The sequence below is a fragment of the Sylvia atricapilla genome, chromosome 1 (assembly GCF_009819655.1).
Source record: "Sylvia atricapilla isolate bSylAtr1 chromosome 1, bSylAtr1.pri, whole genome shotgun sequence".
NCBI lineage: Eukaryota > Metazoa > Chordata > Aves > Passeriformes > Sylviidae > Sylvia > Sylvia atricapilla.
The window spans coordinates 30,545,059-30,562,884 of NC_089140.1; the positions used below are offsets into that span (position 1 = coordinate 30,545,059).

The following is a 17,826-nucleotide window of genomic DNA, read 5'->3' on the forward strand; positions in this document are numbered from 1 at the left end:
CTTCATGAACTTTGCATTCACAACCATGTTGATGAATACAGCATGTGGAAAATTATGGTTTTGCAAATGGCTATGACCTTGATAAATAATTTGATTTCTAGAAAATGTTTTCTTTTCATTTAAAAGAAAAAAAAATCCCCTTCTGGGCAAAATGTACTTTTTAGAAGTGAAGAAAATTTCTTGGTGAAAGTGCTCTTTCCAAGGGATCTCTGTGTCTTTTATCCACTCAACCTATTGCTCCCATGAAAAATGCAACCACTCCAATTCGTTTCTCCAGGCATTTTTAAATCAGATTTGCCTTCCTTTCTTCCCCACGTCTCACTTCTGCAAGGACTGAAAACTACTTTACACTTGTCAAGTAATAATCATTTGTGGTTACATAAGCAGGTTGTTGACATTGCAAACTAAGCTGTTGTATAATCAATAAAAGTAAATGTTAGGTAGCGCATGTTCTTCATTCCTGTGTGTCAAAGGGAATGCTATATCCCCAATTTGAAAAGCTTTTCTAAAGGTTTTTTCATAAACGAGGAGTGCAGATTTTGGACCTACAGACAAACTCATACTCTAGAGCCCTCTTCTAATTTATTCAAAACAGCACCATTTATTTTTTTTCTCCAATTCCACCATTCCTGTGAAATGTCAGTAAAAGATGTACTAGGCTTTCCTTTCTCCTATACTATTCTTAGAGGGCTAAGTAATTTTAAAAATTTCAAGTACTCTAAAATACACTGAAATATAGAATATGCTCGAAATAATGTGCTTTTCTGTAGATGTAAGAAATTCCTTGGAGACTGTGTCATGTTGTCATTTATTTTGTGAATTCCATAAATGTGACACTTTGAGGCAAGTTTTAACCTCTGTATTTAAGTATTTCTGATATTATAGCACTTACTTTTGTTTTCTTATGAGCAATCTTATTACTATATAATAAGATTACTGGGAGCAGTGAACTGTTTTAGTAGTATTATTAGTTTATTATGTTAACATTTTAGGCCAAATCTTTTATAACAAAATACTGCTGAGACAAATAATTTAGAAAATAAACGAGTAAAAATCAAACCTGATAGTTATTTTGTTACAGAAAATACTGTAGTATTTTCAGCCTTGATAAGGATGTAATGATTTCTAAACAATTATACAAATTTTAAAACTGAAAAACTACCCTCAAATGTGATTATTTTATTTATGGCAGAAAAGCTTCTAATTATTTACTTTATTTTTCTTCCATAAAATAGAGTAATGAGCATTGAATTGATTTTTCTGGTAGAAACATATTACACCATGAAAGCTAAATAATATCTTGATACTTGGTGGTAAAATTTGGCAGTGTGTATGCATGTGTCAGTACCATTTCCCATACAAGTTAGAATGGCTTTGATAGAAAAATAATTTGCTTTAAATGGCAGAATTCCATATTTATAGCATTTTGCTTTCTCAGTGTTGAAGATACTATTTTAGGTTATTCTATGTTTTATTTTAGACTCTGTATTGCAAATTAAACCTCTACTTCCTCTCTCTCATATATCATCTTCAGTTCTGTGGCTCTTGGAAGCCACATCAGTCGTTTAGCTAACAACTGGAATTAGTAAATAAATTGTTCACAACAATGGCTTGTTACCAACCAGTTTTATTTGAGATCTGAGAAAGAACTAACAAGTAATTTTTTTTGTCATGTAAGTGCTTCCACAAGAGTCTGAGAAGACAGAGGAATATTTGATAGAAAATGCAGATTTTCTGAACTCAGTTTTTTAGGGTAAAATACTGGTGCTATTGCCAGTATTATCTTGGCCTGTATTTCCATAGAAGGCTTTCCATAGTATACTTTCCTTTGATACTTGCAAAACTGCCTTTTAAGATAACCTTTTCTTTAAACCTATAGTCATCTGAGAGATGCTTAGACTCATGATTTTTGGACAAGCTCATTTACTATAATCTTTAGCCAATCCCTTTACCTATTTACCACTGCACTATGAATTTTACTCTGTTTTGAATATGGAAATGAGTGTCCATAGTACATGTGTATATACTTTTGCCTGTATTTCAAGAAGCTGGATAATTTTACTTGACTATACTATTAAATTTTAAGTGAATTTTGGAAAACACAAGATAATACTTCTTTTCGTAGCTTTTCTGTGTGTTAACTTTTCCTTATTTTGGTCCTTTTTATACTAGTTCAGAGATTCTGACTGAGGCATATTATAGATCAAATGCAGAAGAGTCCTTATAATTTAATTGAAACCACCTTTTAAAATAATAAAAAAATAGAAGGATGAGCAAATATTTTAGACAATATTACACATACTTTTTGTCTGCTTAAAAATCTTGCAGTACCAGCTGTAATAGAATTGGGGAAAGTTATATGAAGGATGCCAAAACAATTATTATTTTAAAAGGAACCCACAAATAGTAGCCTTAAGCCCCAAAAATGTCTTTAAAAGAAAAGAAAAGAAAAGAAGGAAAAAACAAAAATACAAACTGTTGGTGCTCCTAAAACTTTTCATTTAGTGGCACTTAGGTACTCCTACAATTATAACATTTAAAATTGCTAATTTTATAAATGGTCTTTAAATGGGTGCATCCATGGAAGACTTTGACCTTTTAAACATTTTGGCATGTGATTAAGTTCAAAACGATATGCAAATGCCAGTGACATGAACATGATTTGCAGTACTGAGGACTTCATATTGATGTGGTACCTTTTGGCCCTTGAAGAAATAAGGAAAAATATATTTTGTATCACCAGAAAGCAAGTAAGGAAACTATAGAATAAAAGTGAGGACAGGAATATTGACTATTCTTAGAAACAGAGAAGAACTAAAGTGATTTGAAAAGAATATTAAAGTGATATGAAAAGAAAACTTAGAAGAATAAAAGAAAATATATGAAAATAAAAGCTGTAAAGATAGAACTTCTATAAAATATATGTCTTGGAAAATAATGCAGACAAATTTGGCAGAATTTAGGTATGCCTTAGAGGATAAATCCAGGACAAAGCTGATGGTCAGATGATAGTCATCAAGGAGTTCTGACGGAATGTTCTCAAGTTTGGCCTTGGCGAACTTGGGCTGACAGCAGAACTGGCACGAAGAATTGTTGTGAAAGTAAACCAAAATTTTAGTGAGAGACACTTATAAACTCAATTGGTGCAGAAAAAAGTATTATCTGCAAGTTGTACAGAAATTCTATGTAGCTTTCTGTGAGAAGAGACATTACTTGATACAGTGTTACATTAAAACATATGTGCAAACAACACGTAAAAATAATAGATACCATAAGTTCCACATACCTATAGGGGCAATTCTTTAAATGCTTTTTGATCTGTTTTTGTCAGGGAACATTAAATAATTTACTTTACCTTGTGTAATTTTAAGATAGGACAACATAGTGATTGTTTGGTATAGTATTTTATTTGCATGATGTAAAACTGAGAAACTATAGGCAGACCTACTTGCTTTCAGACAACAGACTGAGTCTCCATTTGGTGGCTAAATCCCCACTATAATAGTAGTATTGCATTGTATATATCTCTATTCTTGTAAATACAAGTCAGGTATAACTGAACAAATAATACTGCATTTGTAGGGTTTTTTCCCTACTTGTTGATGTTATGGACTTTAGAGTCTTCTCATTTTCTCTCAAGGTTTTTCAAGAGACAACTGGGTAATTCATTCAAGGCTTTTACCAGCTTTTAGTTTTAGCTGATTCATCTGTCAAATGGGTAAAGAAATGCCTGCTTTAGAGGAGTATGCAATCAGAAACAGCTATACTGATTTATACCAGCTGAAGATATGAGTCAGTCCATTTTTCAGTGTTCTCAAAGTACTTTGAGATCACTGGATGAAAACGCTGGAGGATTTTAGGGGAAAAGCAAATAATTTATGTTACTAAGCCATTCCAATCGGCATGGATTATTTTTCTCAGTTACATAAATTATTGTCCTGGGCTGGTATTCCTCTTGTTTCCTTTTTAAATTAACAACACAGCAAAAGAATTGTAGCTATTTGCATAAGTTTAGCTTTCTTTGGAGATTTCCAGCTCTGTGTCGTGGTGCTTGGAGAGTCATTTCTGCATTGGGTACTTCTCTGCAATCTCTTCTGGGAGAACAAATGTTTGGTAGCATCCTAGACATGTGCTTTGAATGTACAAAAATAGAATAGAAGAATAAAAGAAACAGAGTCCCTTGGTAGAATCGCTTTAATGTTTTGCATCTGATGTTCAGATTGGTGGGGAGGGGAGGATCACATGCCTGATGTTTTCTCTAGAACTACACCCAACTGGAAGCCATCCCTTGGCTTCTCTGCAGACAGCAGCATACCCAAATGGAACATATTAATTCTTTGGGGAAATCTCCTTAGTCAGACAAAAAAATCTCTTCAGCTTCCCAGATACATTCTCAGTTCCCTGTACCATCAGACTGAAAGAAGAATCTGCATTACATTTATCTGGAAGACACAGTTTCACTCTGTGAAACTGCAAAGGTTTAGATAAATAACTTCTGCAATGCAGCTGCTCGAGCTTTCAGGTTTTGACATGTTTATTAATGAAAATGAATGCGAAAAGAAAGAAAGAACCGGCCAGGCAAGATGCCCTTCCAACTGCTGTCATCATTAGGTGAATATGGTATACCAAATATTTATGCTTCTATATGATTCAGATCACAGAAAATAAATATCACTTTTATGTGTTTTATTTTTTTTGGAGAAGGAAGTGGAGGAGAGTGTGAGTCATAGTGGAAGAATAAAATCTATTTCTTTTCTGACAAAAGCTGCTTGTTTTGTCAGAGAAGGATCCTAGCTTTAACTTCAGTTTGCTGATAAGCTCTGGAGCCTGACTGGCTTCAAAAGAAGGGATGGCCTGCCAGTCCCCAATCTGTACCTGTCTGGTGACCCATGGCCAGAAGCCAAATCATATTTCTTACTCGTGCTGGGCATAAGATAATCAGTGTTCTTAGCAGGGTCTGAATGCAGGCTGCCAGTGCACCCTTGCAAGGATTTCTGGTGAGCAGAATTTTGACCCTTTGCACTGTAACAAATCCTGCCAGCTGCAGCTTGACTTCTGAGCATAGGGCTGGTGTGAGGAATCTTGGAAGGTTAGCATGAATATGTATTAGTGTATGACCAATGTTATTTGCCTGCTTTAAAAAAAACACACCAACATATTTTCTGTTATGACCAGATTCAGAGGTGATCAGATTCTTAGGTGGCTAAGAAGGGAAGTGACACAGTTATAGGAGCTCCTGTGAAGGTAGTAAGTAGATGATTTCTCCTTTTTACTCTTTTCTGTGGTGTTAAAGAGATAGAAAAGGTGCAAGATGCAGGGTCTGATGATTCTCTGCTCCCAAGAGATCGTGAACTGTCACTATCTGACACCATCCTGGTAAGAAAAGATTGTTTACCAGGAAGAAGTGATCTTCATGTTGCTTTCTGTAAGCTTGCTTTACAACTACCAACTTCTAAACATTTGTTGCCCCTGCCCATGGCAGGGGGGTTGGGTTAGATGGTCTTTAAAGGTCTCTTCCAACTCAAGCTATTCTATGGTTCTATGATTCTGTGATTTTCCTAAAGACATATATTCACGTGGAGGTGCTAAAGCCTGAGAGATTACAAATAACAAAAGTTTTTATGTATGTCCTGATGAAAGTAAGGCTATATTAAAAAAGGTGTGTGTATATCATTCCTTATAGAACTTTATAAGATAGGAAAGTATGTGTCATTTTTGTGAAAGAATTTTCTTGTGCTTTTTGTCACAAGGCAGTCATTGCCAAGGCTAGACAAAAATTAGAGATGTCCTACCTACATAAGCTCCAAACTAAATGCTGCTTTCCAGATGTTAAGTTGCTCTTTTCTAAGCAGAGATAGAATAGGATTAATTCAAAAGAGTAACCACCTAAATGCCTGTAGATTAATGTAGAAGACTGGATTAGAGATTTAGGAACCAAAGGTCTATATGGTCTTTGCCATTGAAAGACTTGTGGCTGTCATCTTTTTCAAAGACCAAATAGTAGCCTTGACTGCTGTAACAAGGACCAAGGACACTCTGAGATGTTTAAGAGAGGAGTCAAGCTTGCTATTCCAGTAAAGATTTGGTTTTGTTTGTTTGATTTCCATGGTATCTTTCAAACAAAAAGGTCCTTAGACCTCTTCATTATTAAAGGAAGAACAGTATAAGATGGATGAGCTCTGAAATTCTACTTCACTCCATACTATGGAGGATGAAAAAGAAGTGAAAACACAGGGCATGCAGATTAATTCTTCTGGTACATTGTATGCAGAGCAGCAGCAGCAGCAAAGTTCTTGGTTTGTGAGACAACATTACAGCAAAAGTAGGATGTTATTTTTCTGGTGAAATGTAACAGGCACTATGTACATTTTTAAAAGAAAAATGCTTTATTTCAGAAAAACTCTCTTAGCTGTTTTTTGGGTAATATGAATTCAGGTAATACTGAAAGCAGTAACAGAACACTGAATTCTAAATGCCACATCCAGTTATTAGCATTATATAGCTTTCTCCTTTCTTTAACTGAGATTCCTATATATCATTTCTGTAGAGATTTATGAATGTGCTACTATTTCCTGTTCAGCACTATTAAAGACGGTGTTAATAGCTATTCCTAGTTCTTTGTGTCAAAAGACCAAATGCTTTCAGTATTTAATAACTTTCCAATTGCTACACAGTATGGCTGGCAGTTTTAATGTCAGACATATTTATTTGACAAAAATTTTGAATAAACTGTGTCTAAACAATTATTGCTGCTTCTATGAAGGAGATTAAGGGTCAAATGCATTGTTTTGCCCCATTGTTATTAAAAAATGTGCTGACATCTTTACACTTTGGAGCAAGGTCTTGAAATGTGGTAGAAGTGTGGTAAATTTTCCCAATGTTCCAAATTATAGGACTCTCAAAGATTTCTTTGTGTGTTAGACTGGTGAGGCTTGTTACTGGTCAGCAACTTGAGCTTGCAGAGCTTCTCTGTGCTGAACACACTCCATCATCTGACTCCTGAGCTTAGTCTGTGCTGTACTCTGTGGTGCTGCCACTTTGTTTGACATGGAGAAATAAAAAGCAGAGTCTGACTTGAATTTGAGGAAATATGAATGGAGAGGAGGAGGGCAAAACCTCAAGTGGCTGCAGATAGGGAGGGTCCTTCATAGGATCCCTCCTTCTTTCAGTGGATATGATGTATGGTGCTATGGGGACAGATGAAGATTGTGTATCAGCCACAGTGCTCATCAGTAATCAGGATCCATGCCACATGTGTTGCAGACGTGGGGAAGTATGTGTTGCTTCAGACAATGAATTTGTAATTAGAGTATCAGAAGGTACGTACGTAAGATAAGACGTGGCTGTATAGGAGACCTTTATTCCTGATATTGTTCCCTAGCTTTGTGGAGATTAGCCTGAAAAAGCTCAGTCACTGTAGTGTCTAATGTAGGTATTCAAATGTGTACTTTGTGTGCTATAGACTTCTACATGGCGGAACAATAGGGAAAAAAGCCCTACAGGAGAAGTAATTGGCTGCCTGCCTCCTGGCCATGTCAGCTCATACCTGTAGCAAGTTTGGTGGATATTTGTTTTAGCTGTTATAAAAAAGTCCAAGAGATGGAGAGTCTCCAATTTTCTTAAACATTTTATTTATATTATTATTTATTCTTACTATTAAAAGGCTTGTACCAGTGTCTGAAATACAGGTTTCCTGCTGCAGCTGCTTCAGGTCCTGTCCACAGGATACAGAACAGGTTATTTCTTTCCTCTTGCAATGACTTATGTATTTGTGCACTTTTATAATGTTTGCTCCCATGTTATGCAAATCAAATAGTTATAATTATATTATTTATCCACTTAAGTTATGTTTTTTAGAATTTTTTTCCTTGCTTTTGATCTCTCCAGTTGGTCTAGGTCCTTCTTGAAGTGCAATGCTCAGTACTGGAATCCATATTTTAGCAGAGGCCTACTAATGACATGTAAAAAAAGGAGTATTTTACAACTCATATCACTTCACCTGCAAATATTTGTGGTGCAATTTCAGCAAAATCACCAAAAAATTTTTGAGTGGCCTCTATCCCTTTTAAATGTAAAACTATATTCATTGAGATGCTGTATGTCCTGACAAAGACTTTTTGCTTCATCTGAGTTCTCTTTTTTATGATTTACAAGTAAGAGGAACATTTTCTTAATATTAAAATTACCTTTGAAGAAAATAAAACAAAATAAAGTTTACAATGCAAAGGTCAAAAATTAAACTAAAGAAAAACGTATAGAATTGTTAATATCATTAATGTGTCTGGTTTTTTTTCCACAGAAAACCTAAAACTTTCAAAAAAATTTTTTTTGGATTCAGTTGTTTATCAAATAAATTAATAAGCATTGAACTTAAACAAATAGCATTACATATGCACAAAATTAATCTTTACATGTGTTGACCAATTTGGTTTTTCTAGAGGTAATTTATCTGTGATAGAACATTCATATATGTATTTGCTTTTTAATGTTAGCCATGTCTTCCTGATTTAGCACAGCCATTACAGTCTCAGGGTTTGTTGAACCAGCAGAAAAGCCATCCTTACTCCTTCTCTTTGGAGTCAGCCTGAAAGAACACATCTGCAAGTGCAAAACACAAGGGCTCATCTTCTCCTTCAATACATCTTTCATGCTTTGAGAATGGAGAAGGGCAAAATCAAAGTGATAAAATATCTGCACATAAGTTTGTCGATGAAGGGGTTAAAAAAGTGGAATCTTTGTGACTGTAAAGGGCTGAATTATCTTCCTGACTCCAGCAGGGGTTGCTGTCACTAGTTTGTGGTTGTCACATTCCTGTTATGCTTGACCTTGGAAAGGCTTGACAACATAGTCTGGATTTGATTAAGGGAATTTCATGTTTTTCCTTTGCTAGAGTCACCCCCCACCTCGACAAACATTTAAAAATGTTAAGGAGTAAAAAAAAAAACTTTGGAAAGCAAACATTTTCCCAAAAGAAATTTATAGTTCAAATTTACACCAAGTTCGCACTAACTGGAGCAGTCCGGGTTTCCAGTCAGGCTTTGAGAGGTCTCTGTAAACCATTAGTCACTTCCCTTGAAGAGGCAGCTTTTTATAGGCAGCAGGATAAAACAGACACAGATGTGTAAGTAATATTAGAGGCTTTCACATGTACCTACCTTTTTTTTCTCAGCTATAGAAAAGAAAAAAGAGTGATTATAGAAAGAAATTGATTGAAGCCTTGGACTTGAACAGCTACCATGGAGATTGGTTGAATTAAAAAGTAAAATATCTTGTGTTGTGTTTTTTTTCTGATTGTGACAATTTATATAATGAAGATGGAAGGTCTTTTAATTTTATCACATTGGGTTCTTTACATTCTACAGGACTGTGATTATGCCAGCTGCCAACGAGTTTGATCCAGAAATTGTCCTGGTGTCAGCAGGATTCGATGCTGTGGAAGGCCACGACCCTCCGCTGGGCGGGTACAAAGTCACAGCTAAATGTAGGTATTGCCATTGGCACATGTTTCTGAGTTGGTTTTTTTTTCTAGTTAGGAACATTTTTATATAAGCCCAGTTCACATCTATGCTTCTGTTTTGTGAGATGACAGCTGTGTCAGTCACCGAGGGCAGGGATTGTCCAGTGATTAATACCCAGAAATGTCTGGAGAGCTGCAACGCTTGCCCAACTCAGGGACAAGGTGGAAACAAACGTGTTAGAGTTTCTGGCTCAGTCCTTTCTGTTCCTCTTGGCATTTTTGTCTTGACTTTTTAAAGTATTACTTTTCTGGCATTCAAATAACATTTTAGAGGTTTCATGCTTTTCAATAGGCCCCAATTTCCAAATGTTGGAGTAAGTTACTTTTCTTTAAATATATATTGGAGATTTTAGTCTTTGGATGCCTAAATCCAATCTCATATTGCTCTTTTGTTATTGTAATCTTTTCAGCTCCATGGCATTAATCCTGAATTACATCAGTGTTTATGAAGGCCAAATTTTTCTAAAAGACTACTCTGTTAGGTCTCGATATTTGGATGTCCATTTCACTCTTTCAAAATGTGTGCTTATGACAGAGATTTAATGCTCTCTGAAAGACAGATCTATCTGACATATCTCATATGTAGCACTCTAAAATCACTAGCTCTTAGCAGACGTGGCCAAACTGATTCTGAGCCTGGGATGTTGAGCAAGGCTGGGTGATGTACAGTAATGTCCATTGTAACATTGCTGTATATCAATTGTTTTATATGGGGCAACACAAAATGGTTTCCTAATGCAATGCTGTGAATAGTTTTCCTCAGTATATCTACTTTTATTCAGTATATTCAGTCTATAATATCACTTCAACAGTTATTAAATATGGACCTCTGCTGCTAACAGCAAAAGCCTTGGGAAAAGTCTGGAGAAGTCAATGAGACTTAGTGGCATTTAAAATACGGTACAAATAGACTCCAGTTTAGAGGATTTTGTCCTTCTCAGCTCTGCCTTTTGTTACAGATCAATAGACCAAAGCTGTTGTTCTAGAGGTTCAGGGCAGATATGCATATTTTTTATTTTGATTTTCACTGCATGCTGAAGAGGCTCCCCTGAATACCAATGACAGTGATGGAGGAACAGAGTGACTGTCCATAGTGGTGTGCTGTGGAAAGGGAGAATGCACAGAGCAGTGCAAAGATCTACCCAAAGACACAGGTGCTAATGCACAAATGGGGTGGAAATGGAGTATCCCTCTGGCTGCAAGTAAGACAAACTGAGTTTTAGTCAGCTTTTAGCAGCTTTTCAGCTTAATGCAGTGGCTGCACTACAGAGGAAAGAAACATAGCAGGCAGTGTGCATGTTTGAGTGTCATTTCCCTGTGTATTATGATTTTTAGTAAAACGTTTCGCAGGAAGAGGTGAAGGATTAACTTGCTGGTTTTTTCTGTGTGTGGTTCCTGGTCAGCGGCACCATTCCATGTCCTTGTGTGGGAGGGAGGTGAACTTTCAGCTGGCACTAAATTGAGTATTTTGTTGAGAACTCAATTGTATATCTATTGTATAGCTATCTGTGTTTAGCTATTGAGAAGGTATTCTGTGTGTCCCTTGAGGGTGCAAGTTGCTTTGGCATTTGTGCTATTCTGGCATAGCAACTTTAACAATTTAGCTAGAAATTTCAGCAAAGGAAAACTGTCTGACAATATAATTAGAGCTAATTTTCCTTCATTAATGAATTAACTCTTCATAAGTTTTTTTAAGAAATTGTAATACACTTTTTAATATAAGAGACTGCACATCTACTTCTGCATATGTGTCTGTTAGCAAAAAAGGTGATTTTTTGCTTACAGACCAAAAAAAAAAAACAAAAGAAAAAGAAAAAAAAGCCAGTGTAGGTGGCTTTTGTTTGAATGAAAAGCCGAGATAGACTCAGATAATGATCATGCACCTGAGGGATGAATAAAGCCGTATTTACAGAGCCAAAGGAATTTATTATTTCCCCAAAACAAAATTCTCCACATTCCACCATACTATTTTAGAACATAACATACTATATGTGGTATGTAGGAAAATGAACACTCTATTAAAAAAAATAAAGTCCAAAGAGAAACTTTCATATTAGAGACTAAAAATGGATATTTGTGCAAAGTTTTAATATATTTGGTTTGTAATAATTAGAAATTATATGCCAAAAAATGAAGTTGAACCTGTAAATAATCTTTCTGTATAAATCTTTGGCACTTTGTGTATACTTAATACATTGAATTTTCTGATTTCTGTGGTTTAATACAAGCTTTACTAGTTAGGCAGAGATTGACATCAAAGGACAGAAGATAGATTCTTAGGTCTAACCTTGCTCCTAAAGAGCATTTAGAAGCTACTAGATGCTTCATTATATACTTGATATTTATTGTATACTTGATAATGAATTATTTATGACTTTCCCTCAGAGTACAATCCATGAGAAAAAATAAAAATCAACTGTCTCAAGTTATAAAGTAAAAAATCATTCGATGAAGATAGATTGAACTAATTAAAGCCTTGGGGTAACCATATTGCAGACAATGACATTCAGCAAAAAATGATCTGATAAATCTGCACAGTTTGAGAAATGTAAACTGTAATCTGCTTTAACCCAGATTTTTTTTCTGTTTTGTCATACAATCTTATTTACTGAGTATTTCTGAGTTTTTCTGCCATTTCTGATTAGTAAAGAAACATGTCAGCAACAAAATAATCATATATATATATTTGCAGCTGATTTCAAATCTATGACTGTTGTGCATGTCAAGATTTCTCACGGTGAGGTGACTCTCAGCTCCTCTAGAAGGCTATAGAATGGAATCTGGCCAACTGAGATCAGTGATGATAGCAGAGATTGGATATATCTCACTTCCTAATTTATCTCTACTCTTATTAAGTAATGAAATCATTAATAGTCCTTTCCCCATTAAGAAAAAAAAAAAAAGTGAGACAATATTTAAAAAAAGATTGGAAGGGAAATGAAAATCTTCCCTATCTTATTGCACTTTCCAAATCACTTTCCCTATTTTTTCAAAGTGGCTTTGCAATTCATCCTCATCTGTTGATTAGTTTTCACTAAACTAAGCAATATTCAGCTAAGTTTTACTTGTCTGTGAAACAGATTTGTTTGGTGCAATGTAAAATTGAGAATGAGCATTAAGTAAAACTTTTTTTCAGCCCCAACTTTGAGGATTTCACAGCCACATTTTTCTTTATGTTAGCTCTTTGTGACAATCCTCTCTCCAAATGAAGTGCTATGATTTCAAAAGGTGCTTTTATAATCCACCTACATACACATGCACATCTTGAAATATATACTCAACCCATGTGCATAAACTTTGTGATTGATTTTATATTCTTTTAAGAACAAAAAGGGCTTCAAAGATTTGATATGACTGGTGGCATATGGCTGAACTTGTTGCTGCTGGGAAGTTCTCAGTCCTTTGGTACAAGCTACATTCCTAATACCTTAGTAAGGAAAGGCGAGCTTTATTGACAACACTGATGAAAGCCACCTAGCATAATTAGAAACAGGTATACTTTAGAATTCACAATCACTTTTCCCTGAAGAAGGTCTTCCACCCCCCAACATAAGGATTTGTGTCAGAAAATGACTTTGTTTTTCCAAATAAAACCTTTTTGTCTGCTAAAAATATTATCTTTACTCACAGACACTGCCTTGCCTGTGGCATTATGCTGTGGGAACTGCACCAAGTTTGACATCAAAAAGCAAAGGCAAGGAAGTGAGGCAAATGTCATGTTAAACTTCTCTGGTAGTCCTCTTGGCCCAGGGTCTTGCATCATTTTAAAGATGCCAACTCTTGCTCAGGAGCTTCTCTAATATGTGGTACATTCTGTCAGGAATATTCAGGGAACTTGTCACAGGTTTTGCTTTCTGTGTCTCTTCTGTAAAGACTCAAGATTAACTTCATTAGCTGAAATAGAGGATTACCTTTTGTAATGTTAAGTCCATCTTCAGTACTGGCATGGCTCTGTGCCTGTTGCTTGGCTCAGTGGTTCCCCAAGATGTAAGGTGAAGGTGGGTGCATCAGCTGGAATTCTCTGCACAACTCTTACGCAGACTAGCTATTGAGGTCTTTGGGATCTCTTTGTGTAGATCACAGACTGTAAAAGCCCTTTGATTTTACTGTAAAATATAATCAGGCGAGAAGAAAACACATCTCAGTTCCTACCTAGTGTAATAAATTTCATTTTATTATTTGAAATTTATTTTTTTCAATAAAATAAACAGAAAATGTAAGCACAATGTAATGTGTATTATCAAAACATATTTTATCAAATTCACTTTCTGTATTGGAGTAATAAAAGTTGCATTTACAGTTAAAAAAAAAAGAAAAATAAAGGTAGAACAAATAATGGGAATAAAGGAACTTTATATTTAGAATAGTAAGGATATGCCTAAACAGTATCAATCTATCATTTGTGTTATCCTGATGATCTGAAGATAGCACTGAAACACTTTGTGCTTTATTTTACAGTTAACTTTTACATCACCTTCTAAAATATATAGTATTATCGCATGATTTGAATTTTGTGTAGTGAACAGGTCTGAAGAAGAACTGTCAGATATGGTAATAAATTTGCAAGTTGTTAGATCTTGTAAGGGAACTGTTCTTAGATTTAGCTCTGCTGGCTGAAGATCTCCATGTAACATTATCCTGAGGTGAAGTACTTTCTCTTTGTTTTATAGAATAGCCCTTAGAATAATGCTTGCACTAAAGCCACTGGGATCACTTTACTGTTCAAGTAAATACTCTACATATTCATTAAATCATGACCATTCCATAAAAAGAATAAGGTAAATAGAGACGTGTCAAGCAAGGATGAAGACTTTTTTCAAGGTACTTAACTTCCTGAAGCATTGCATTTGTTAAGGGCTATGATGATTTACTGGAGTTTTCCTGTTGTTTTACTCTCCTATTCCAAAGATGCTATTTGACACCAGAGTGCAAAATAAAATCATCAATTAGCAGTGGGAAAGGATACCACTGTGGGCATTTAAAGAGTAAATGATATTTTGTCTGTTGGAATATTTGTCTTCTATTATGCCAAATTTGTAATGAAAAGTTGACCCAGTGCCTGGAATATAACTAATTCTGTCTAAGCTGATTTGCAACTTTGAATGTTTTTATTTGAGAAAATTGCAATAACTCTTTTATCAAGAGCTGCATTATGCTATAACACAGTCTATTCAAGTGAGGCCAGTGAAAAAAGTGCTGAAGTTATTAGCAGTTTCCCTTCTCATGTGCCCCAGTAATTTCCAAAGGATAAGTGGTAGAAATTAATGTATGAAAAGGACTGGTGACTTAAACGTAGCCAACAGCTCTTCCATGAGGAATCTCTTCTCATGGCTGGAAATTTGAAGAATACTGGTAAGAACAACCAGGTTGAACTTGGGGGCCTGTTGGTTTCCTGATGTTTTGCCCTTCACATTTCAGTTCCAATTCCCACTGTGAGTAATTAGTTTTGATAAAAGATCTCTGAATGTAATATAAAATGCTATAAAAAGCTAAAGTACCTAGCATCTTGGCACAAGCAAAATCAGAACTAATGGGCACAGTTGTAATAAAGAGATGACTGATTGCTAAAACAAATGATCTAGCATGGTGTCACTGTCACTGGAAGGCATCCTTAATATTAGGTATGCCATAGCACACTCAGACACCAGAGGCTTCATGCAAAAGTTTTTCTTCAATGGCTAGTCTTTTCTTGAGCCTTCACAACTGTCCTACTGTATCTTGGATTTCTTCTGTTACCCACTGTGTTTTGTGTATAGTATGTGGGTTAGAAACAGACCAAAGGCTAATGCTAAAACTACATATCACTGAATTCAAATGTGGATCTGCTCAGGGTCAAAACCTGGTACTGCAGATATATTTCAGAGATAAAGTTTCCCATGTGCCAGCTTCAGTATTTCTGAAACATTCTATATGACCGAGTATTTCTAGTACTTAAAAGGCTATATATATTCGTTGGTTTTAGTAAGTTTGTTTGGTTTTTTGTTGTTGTTATTTTTGTTGTTTTTTGGTTTTGGTTTTTGGGGGTTGTTTTGTTTTTAGTTTTTTCTTGGAAGTACTTAGTTTCTAAAGGAGTCCCCAAATAATAATATTGTTACTCTCTACTGGAATTGGACAGCCTTGGACTGCCTGTGAGTGTTTTTGGGTAGGTTAACTATAATGTCTTTGGGTAGGGACTTCATTTTCTTGTGATGGTCTGAAAGTCTTCTCTGACTCTTGACTTCAAGAAAGAGTCCTGACTGGGACTACTGGGGCTAATATAATAGGTCAAGGGAAGGCAGGGAAAAGAAGTCCCTGCAAACTGACAGCTGACTAAGGAGAATAGTAATAGTTTGGTAGCTGTTTTAGTACAGTTTGAGTTTCTAAAAATACCATTGCAGGCTTTTGTAATGCCATGTATAATCTTTTCACAAGTAAGAAAACACTTTTGACTCAACTATGAGAGGCTGTGATCTTGGTAAGATCTGCCACTGACTGCAGTTTCGCAGCTGGCATAGCGTAGCATGGCACAGCTGCTCCAAGCAGCTCCTAGCAGCTCCTTGCCGTACAAAAGGGTGATTGCACACCACTTGCCCTTCTGGGTTGTCCATTATTTGCCTTGCACTGGGCCACCTTCTTGTCAATGTCTGTGTAAACACATGGAGCATTAACTCATCAACCCACCAGAAAACAAAGTCAAAAAAGTGAAGAGACTTCTATTGGACTGAAGCTAAATTAGATTATGGAAGGACCAATGTGTGCTAGAGGCAATAGAAAAAGGAAGATATTGCATAGGATAATTTATGGTAGCAGTAAACTGTTAAATTACTTCAGTTGCCACAGCTGCCTTCTTTTCTGAGTTTTCCTGAGTTCAGAGGTTTTATTTTTCTGACATAATTTGGTTATCTTTGTGGTACTTGAGGTGTTAGAATGATTATCCAGCAGGGTAGATCTTCAGCGTTTGACTCAGAGCTAACAGCACTGGAGATGGGTTGGAGCAATGATGATTGATACAGTTTTTCACTGGGGAATGTCCTCATTGGTATCAGATATTTTCTTTCTGTCCTTTTTGTCTCAGAAACTACAGGATATCCAGTGACTGGCAGCAAGAAAATGTAGCATCAAGACTTTGCATCCAGTTGTTCTCTTCTGAAAGCAAAGTTTGGGTTTTGTCTAGGGTGATTTCTGGAATACTAATTAAATGGTAGTTTGGTATGATCCAAAAGACATCAAAATAGATGACAAATTCATTGGTGACCAACCCTTCGATATGATTATTTTCACAGGATTCACTGTAAGAAGTAAAGCATTTTGGTTTCTTTGTCCTTGTAGCCCAGAGCAGTCGTTGCTGTATCATATCCTATGGCTTGGACATGGCCATTGGATTGCCCAGCCTCCTAAATCAGATTGTATTTATTTATTCCTGCATTTGTACTCCTTAAATTTGCTCTTGCAATACAAATATTGGTGATTTATTTGTCAGTGATTCCAGGATGTGGTACATTATTGGCTTGTACATTACATTTACATTTACAAATATGAAATGTAGGAAATTTCAGATGTCTTGCTCTCTGAGGAAGAGTAGTCTGTTGTCTCCTGTTTAGGAGAGATTGGAATTCACTGTATAAAATCAGTGTCCTCTCTAGGACACAGCATAAAAAGGCAAATGTGAAGATATAAGAGGAGAAGTCCTTTTCTCTTTTATTGTTTCATTTAAAGAAGGTATTAGTGCTTGGAGAAATTCAGAGAAATTCTGATGTTTGATTGAAGAACTTGCTTTCACATACTGGCAAGTAAGCATATGTCAATGGCTTGGACTATGGGCTTGACCCATGAGAAAACAGTGAATAATTCACCTCATTTACTAAGGCTGGGGAAACCCTCGTCTTCAGACTTTGGGGCATGCATGTCTAACTGGACACATAAAACCCATCTGAAGGATTCGGAAATCTTAGTACTGATTTTGTAATTACCCAGTGTTTTCAATACTTTCTGGATAAATGGTATATCTTCCAGAAAGGGTCTACCTGAGCAGAAAGTGAGTGAAATTAGAAATACTAATAAATAAGCATTGATTTTACCTGCTTTTTCACTTTTACTTGGCCTTTCTTTCTGCAAATGAGACAGTAGAGATTTCTGTTTCCATTCCCACTCCTGCCTCTCAAAGAGAAGATCTGTCTGCTGGCTAGTTAACTAATTGGTACAAGTGAAAAACCACCTGTATAGCATGTTCAGCTATGCAGTGTCAATCCATCTGCACAATGCATCAGGTGCCCATTCCCTGATTTAGGGCAGTTGCTGGAGACAGGACAGAGGATAGATTACAATGGAAA

General features: G+C 35.8%; 1 protein-coding gene across 1 annotated transcript in view; it reads left to right on the plus strand.

Annotated features, from left to right (window-relative positions):
* The window catches only part of HDAC9 (histone deacetylase 9), a 273,052-nt gene that overhangs the window by 207,949 nt on the left and 47,277 nt on the right, over positions 1-17,826 (plus strand). The window contains exon 21 of the mRNA XM_066318441.1: positions 9,363-9,481. Coding sequence (XP_066174538.1) covers positions 9,363-9,481 — 119 coding nt within the window. The remainder of the gene's footprint in view (positions 1-9,362; positions 9,482-17,826) is intronic.